At 41.5% G+C, this 6,925-nt stretch overlaps 1 protein-coding gene across 2 annotated transcripts in view; it reads right to left on the bottom strand.

The window, feature by feature from the left end:
• The window catches only part of htr5ab (5-hydroxytryptamine (serotonin) receptor 5A, genome duplicate b), a 6,133-nt gene extending 706 nt beyond the window's left edge, over positions 1 to 5,427 (bottom strand). The window contains exon 1 of one of the 2 annotated variants that reach the window (XM_035653830.1): positions 4,344 to 5,427. In XM_035653830.1, the coding sequence (XP_035509723.1) occupies positions 4,344 to 5,061 (718 nt within the window). In that variant the 5' untranslated portion in view covers positions 5,062 to 5,427. The remainder of the gene's footprint in view (positions 1 to 4,343) is intronic. The other variant, XM_035653838.1, reaches the window with a different exon arrangement.
• Between the last annotated feature and the right edge of the window lie 1,498 nt (positions 5,428 to 6,925).

Raw genomic sequence — 6,925 nt, 5'->3', positions numbered from 1 at the left:
AAACATGGATTATAGGCTGCTGAACAGAAGTGTGAATCAACAGGTGGATCAACAAGCCCAAAGCTTATCCTTTTCATTTCATACACACACACACACACACACACACACACACACACCACACACACACACACACCACACACACACACACTACACAGAGCATAAAGCCAGAGCTGTCTTAATCTGCATTTTCCAGCAGCCAGTTTTGTGCCATTTCACAAACATACTGCACAGCCGAGTAAAGAAAGAAGAAAATGTCAACGTTAATCTGCTGACTTTCTCCTCTCTCATTTGTTGCCTAGCACAGCTCAAGGCGGACTTTATTTTTGTTGAAGTTGCCCGGGTCATTCACCAAGCCTAACAGCTTTTATAGAGACTACCCATTCCTCTAAATGTGCTAGAAGTAAAGCACACCGACTAACATTTTAAACTGTTCTGTTCTATTTAAACAAGAACCTGCACACGGATGCAGAAACTTCACTCTGGAGTGAATTTAGTTGAATCAATACGGGTCACCAGGGCCCATAACTGATAAGATGGATGAAGCAAACCCTAACCTTAAATGGCTCACACAACCTGAGAGCTTATTAATTAAACAAACAAGATAACGTGTTCATAAGTAAGCTTTAGAAGTGGTGGTTGGTTGACTTTTTAACTTTAAGTCTTTATGCTAAGCTAATCATCTCATGGCTCTCACTTAACATTGACTGTTAGCAGAGGGGATTCTCCAATGAGATTGAGTGTACAAAGTCACATACTCTGTGAGTAATAAGGACAGTCTCCTACTTGCAGCTTTTTTTGTCTTGTTAGGAATGTTTGATCTGCTTTCATAATGTTAAAATGGTATACAAGTTAAAGAAAGACAAGTGTACTTAATGTGTTGAAGGTCAAGTAATTCGGTCTGAAACCTTGACTGTTTTGAGGTTTTATGGAATCTAAAATGTCGAGATACACATTTGTTTTAACATCAGTCAGTTTGTAGTCACATTAACTATTTTCTAAAGCTATAGATTTTATGTCTTTCAGCACTGCAGTGTCAAGTTATTTGTGCATCTAGGCCAAGAATCTGTACACCTCTTATCAAGACATGCTATTTCTGGTGTCATGTGTATGTGTGTCTTACTGTCTTTGAGTGGGTGTTGATGGAGGTTTATTATGTTGGATGTTGATTCCATTGCTCATATCACAACTCCGTGCAGAGTCGTTGCAGGGCTCAGTGCTTTGAATCTTTGACGCTGGAAAATGATGAGAATAAACTTTGGCTGGGTAATGAGACACGTATTATACAACCATAAGCTGGGAGTATGTCTGTGGAAAGCAAAACAACTAATAAAACATATTCCGTTTAATTGCTATAGCTACAAGAGTGATTGCCTGTGTAATGAAACTTGACATAGAAGTTGGTCTATCAAAGCAGCAAAAGACAGGGCTAATGCATTCGATGATTGGTTCTCCTTGACCACAAGTTCCTAATTTCCGGCCAACTGATGTCAAACTTGCTGTAACTAAGAGGTATCTTGAGGATAGTGGGGAAATTTCCAGGTGCGTGCATTACATAAATTAAAAGAAAGAAAAAAAAAAACGTCCACTGTGAAACATTTCTCCTTTCTGTGGATATTTGCCAATTTTTCAGCATGTTCATGTGCTGAATGATTTCAAAGGTAGCCATTCATAGGTGAAAGTAAACGGTGTCTGCTCTGAGATGTCTAAAAGTGGCGTAATTTCTATCACTGAGGTGTTTTTTAGTGGGGGGGGNNGGGCAGGTGAAAAGTAGGTGCAGACTCAATTTTCACAGGGAAAATTTGCCTGATTAAATATTTGCAAATGCTTGAGAAAAGATTTAGACCTTTGTGTGATTAGAGAAACGCCACAGCCAAGGTGCAGTGGCCCATTAAAGATGCTAGAGGTGGTATTTATAGCATTCTACCGTCTGCTGACGCACATTAACAAGCTGGTGGTGATGAGCAGGATTCCTTGTCTGTAAGCTCATAAATCAGATACTTATGTTTCCTTGATAACTGTTGAATAACACAGATAAAATAATATATAATTTCACAGCAATCCACATTTGTGGATCAGGGGCATTGGACAGTTCCAGAAGGAGAAATATTCATCATTTAATATAGGAGGGGTGCCAAATAAACTGCTGGCAGACATCTGTAGTCAGACCATGTGGTCTATTAACTTCAGCATCTCAACATGAGGGGTATAAAAAGCCAATCTTGCTGACTCACATAAAGCTCATCACAGCATAGCTGGTCATTCTAATTGTCTTACTGGTTTCCTTTGTATTACGCAATACGTTGACATCTCCCGCACAAATAATCTCCCCTCTAGGTCACAGGGTAACAAACAAACAATACAAGGGATTGGAGACAAAGGGGTGTAAGTGCCATGTTGCGCGAATATGAGTATTAAATATTAAAGCTCTCAGTGAGATCTTTTCATTGCGAAAAAGGAAATAACTGATATGATGACCAATAGGTTGTAATTAAAAGAAAACTAAACAGCTTAACAGTAAAAGTGTTGTTATTTGGAGTTTTACAGCTCCTGAGTCCCAGGACGCATCAATAAATGATAAGGGCACAAAAAAGGTAGACGTACGTGCAGCTGCACTGTTTATAGACATTTTCGAGCTTTTAAGGAAAAAATCTGTATCAGTTGATTTGATATGTTCCTAAAATGTTATTATTTATTTATTTTAAATGAATGTGGTTTACAATTGTTTATTTACATATGCCCATATTCTGCATTAGTCTACTGTATACAGTGTATACAGTGCAAGCGTTTTCTACCAGCCCCATCTATACTGCTGCCTCCCTACCTAATAGGTTGATGACCATTGACCCTTCTGCCAATTATATGCCAAAGATGCACTTCCTCTGTTTATGAAGGGTACTAGCAGTGAAATGCCCCACAATATTTATATCACGAGCCTGTATCTTTCTAACCTGCTGCCACTCCCCGAGTGGTTCTCTCCTCTCTCCCTGCGTGTGTGTCTAATTGTGTGAGTGGGGACAGGTGTGTTGGAGCCAGAGCAGAGCCCCACCAGCTGCACCTAATCTCAATAATCAAGACCTCTACAAATACTCATCCTTGCCCCTACCATGCTGCCAGATCATAGCCTCTGCACCACTCAGTCTATGCTTTGACCAATTTTTCACGCAGTTTCAGTTTTTTTGTTGTTTCCTGTTTTTTTTCCCCCTGCCTAACCCTGTCTCCTGTTCCCTTGGCAGTCCTCTCTGCCCTGGCTCAAGTCCCTGTGCCCACCACCTTGTCTCTTCTCATCAACCCTGCTTCCTTGCCCTGGATCCTTGCTCATGCCAGCTTCCAGCCCAAGCTTCAGCCCCAGGTTGCCAGCTTTCATCCCATACCCGAGTTTATCAGCTACCAGCCCAAGCTTCCCATGCTTGCATTCCCTTGCCGAGCCTTTAGAATGAAATCCCTTTTTCTGTTTAATCCTCTCCTCACCTTGGAGCATCTGCACTTGGGTTTGCTAACCTAGCCTTAACAACTGCACGACCCTCCCAGGCTGTCTAGGGGTCAGCTGGATATAACTTGCTTTCTGTGGCTTAAGTGCTCTGAATGTTTTCAAGTTCATTACAGTAGCTTCAACTTCTGTCCAATGCTTTGTGCGACCCTGATTTTACTAGGTATAAGTCTCTCTACTACTAGTGACTGTTGACTTAGAGAAACATTTTCTCTCCCAATGGCCTTTTTCCTTGACATTTTCTATGCTCAGATTCTAATGTTGGGCATTTGCTTGTGGCATTATGCTTCTCCTTCCTGCAACACCGACACCTATAATCCCCTGAGATTCCTCCTGTTCGTCACTTCTCTCCTCACCTGTCTCCCACCTTTTGGATTCGCTGGTTGAAACATGTTCTCTCATGTATCGTGTTTTTCTTTAGTGTGAAGCAATCATTTAATTTAGCTAGAACTGTGTCACAGTTGTCGTCTTTCTCCCCTATACGAGTGCAAACCTTGAAATTGCTGCCTTTTTTTTCCAACTTTGCAGTCGACCTGTACTGGATGAATCTCCTTCTCCAGGCAGGCCAGTCTCTGCAGGCTTCACCATAGTGTCTCTCACACTTCTGACATCATGTTAAGGGGACTACTGGACAACACAGCTTATTGGTACTCACAACACCACAACATCTCAATCAATCTTTCTGACTCACGTACAGCTTGTCACAGCTTAGCTGGATATTCTACCTCTCTGACTGGTTTCAAGGTCAGTCTATATGCATTACCCAATACCTTGACAAGGGGGATGATAATGATATTGTGACTTATAAGGATGAGGGGGTATTTTAAGAAATGGATTTAAAAAAAAAAAAGAAAATCAATAATCACCTCAGCCATGGGTGTTATTGTGTTGGTCTTGCGGGAGCCAATCCGAAACTTGGCAGCCTTGTAGATCTTCCAGTAAACAAACAGCACCACACAAAGCGGCAGATAAAATGCCCCGAAGGTGGAGAAGATTGTGTAGGACGGCTCCTGGCTCACCTGGCACTTCATTCCCTCTGAGTAGGTTTCCCCCCAGCCGAAGAGAGGCGACAGGGAAATGATGGAGGACAGCAGCCATGTGAGTGCGATCATCACATTGGAGATCTTTTTACGTGTCTTGAGCGTGTACTGCAGGTGCCTGGTGATGGACCAGTAGCGATCCAATGCGATGGCTGTCACGTTCCAGATGCTTGCTGTACAGCAGAGCACATCGAAGGAGATCCACACCTGGCACAGCACACGACCCAGTTTCCACAACCTGCCATTCAGCTCATGGACAAGGCTGAGCGGCATGACCAGGGCGGCCACCATCACGTCGGAGATGGCCATGGAAGCAACCAGGTTGTGGGGCACCCGGTGGAATGTCCTTACCCTCAGGATGGTCACCAGCACCAGCAAGTTCCACACAAAGGTGGCCACCACCAGCATTGCCAATAATGTGAGAGTCAGCACGCTGAAAACCGAGAAGGGCCGGTAGATGTTTCCCCCGGAGTCATGGCCGTCGAAAGCTCCACTGAAGTTGGTTGTCAGTATGCTGGTGTTGGGATTCGTCATGGTAGCTGCTTACAGCCCCGCAGCCAAGGGCCAAGGCGATTCAGAGACAATTTCTGCAGACAGTTGATGCATTCTACAGTGGGGAGAGAGAAGAGGAACAAACAAGACTAAAGACATGCACTACTCACAAAAAAAGTAGCTTTTGCTGCTGGCTTTGCACAATTGCGTAAAATGCACTAGTGTACATCACTGTGTCGTTCACAAGAGAGGTGATTTGCTCACAATAGTAAAAAGCACTTGAGTTTCTTGCAGCTGTCAAACAACCTGCCTACAACTTTCAAGTGCAATTTCATCTACAGTTAAAAAGGCTCAAAAGTACTCTGGGACATATCTGTGTCTAGAAAAGACGATAAATATTCAGTTTCATCATCCCACTGTCGTTGTTTGATTAGCATCAAAGTAAGGCCTCGGTTGCAAAATGAACAGTTTTAAGTGGAGTCTTTCTTATAATCTCATTCAGAAATACCTCACTTTGGCATGCAGTAAAGAGATTCCTCTGTTAAACAACGTGCAGTTATGTTTTGTTAGCACAGCGCACCATATATTTTCACTTCAAATCAGATATCGAAGAAGTCTGTTGGAGAGATTCTTTGTATTAACGTAGGATTCTCTGTCTTGTCTGTTTCAGATTCACAAAAGAAAAGATTTGACATGCCAGCTCTATCAATAATTTCACAGTTGAGGCTCAGCAGGTTTCAAAGTCTACACTACACAATGTTAAACAGTACAGAAACAATGAATCTCTTTCTTTGGTTATCGATCTTAAACTTACAACTGCTACTGACAGTATGAACGATTAGACTAATTTAAGTACAAGTGGCACAATTACATAAATCAACTATTACATGCTTTCAATGACTAAAAACTTAACTTAACTTAAGCTAACATTAGAAATCCATCATTTCTGCCCCAAATACATTGTTATGATAACTAAGACACATCTGACTCACAGAAGCATCAGTTTTAGCAGCATCACTGGAGGCAATAATGATTTCATGCATCATGTTTCAGAAAGCATATTCAGATGTGCCTGATTAAACATTCTCAAAAGATGATAATTTTAATCATTAATCATTTCTTATTTATACATGCTCAGTTAAACTACTTCTACTTTAACCTATTCCTATGACCTCCTCCTGATAAATCCTCCCAGGCTTTTTAAAAATACGGATCTTACCTTGACCTCGTGCTTCTGCCCAGCAGAGTGTTTAAAGTTTTGACTGTAATCTTGAATATTAAATATAACCATTCATTTTGCATTTCCTTGTGACATTGTAATGAAGGGTTCTGGATGACTTGCTCAGGTTTTTCCTTTGCCACTGTGTCCATAATGAGTGTAGCTAATGCACATAATTCAGTAGAAATAAATAGCTCTAATTGAGTTTGATTTAAATTGCAGGATTTAATCAATAGGATCATATTCTCGTGGCTGTTTGGTCTGTAATGACATCACTTATGGCTGTATTACCGAAGCAATAATATGGGGAATAAATCACATGGACATGAAGAAGATAATTAAAACATAACAGAGTTCCTGCTGAAATGCTTTGTTCATATATGTTTTTACAACCACTGGATTGTGTCAGACTGATCAACAATATGGCCCGACGGGTAATAACAATACGATCCATGTCCCTGTCAGTCGGTGTATTTATGTGACATGTGACACTGTCTCTTAGCATCACAAACCATGCTCTCTAATCAAAGGGTCCAACCAAACACACCGATAGGCCCTCTGCTCTCTCTTCTCCCCATTTTGAAATTGGACAACCGTTATGAAGGGAACAGGCAATCAAACATTCCCGCTCCCACCCTCAAACAGCTGTTACTCACTCTTTGAAAGAAAGAGAAACACATTCAAGTG

Source organism: Morone saxatilis, unplaced genomic scaffold, assembly GCF_004916995.1.
Source record: "Morone saxatilis isolate NCDOM2014 unplaced genomic scaffold, NCSU_SB_2.0 Contig0, whole genome shotgun sequence".
Classification (NCBI taxonomy): domain Eukaryota; kingdom Metazoa; phylum Chordata; class Actinopteri; family Moronidae; genus Morone; species Morone saxatilis.
Note: the sequence above shows the minus strand (reverse complement) of the source record. Positions and strands in the feature narration are given on the sequence as shown.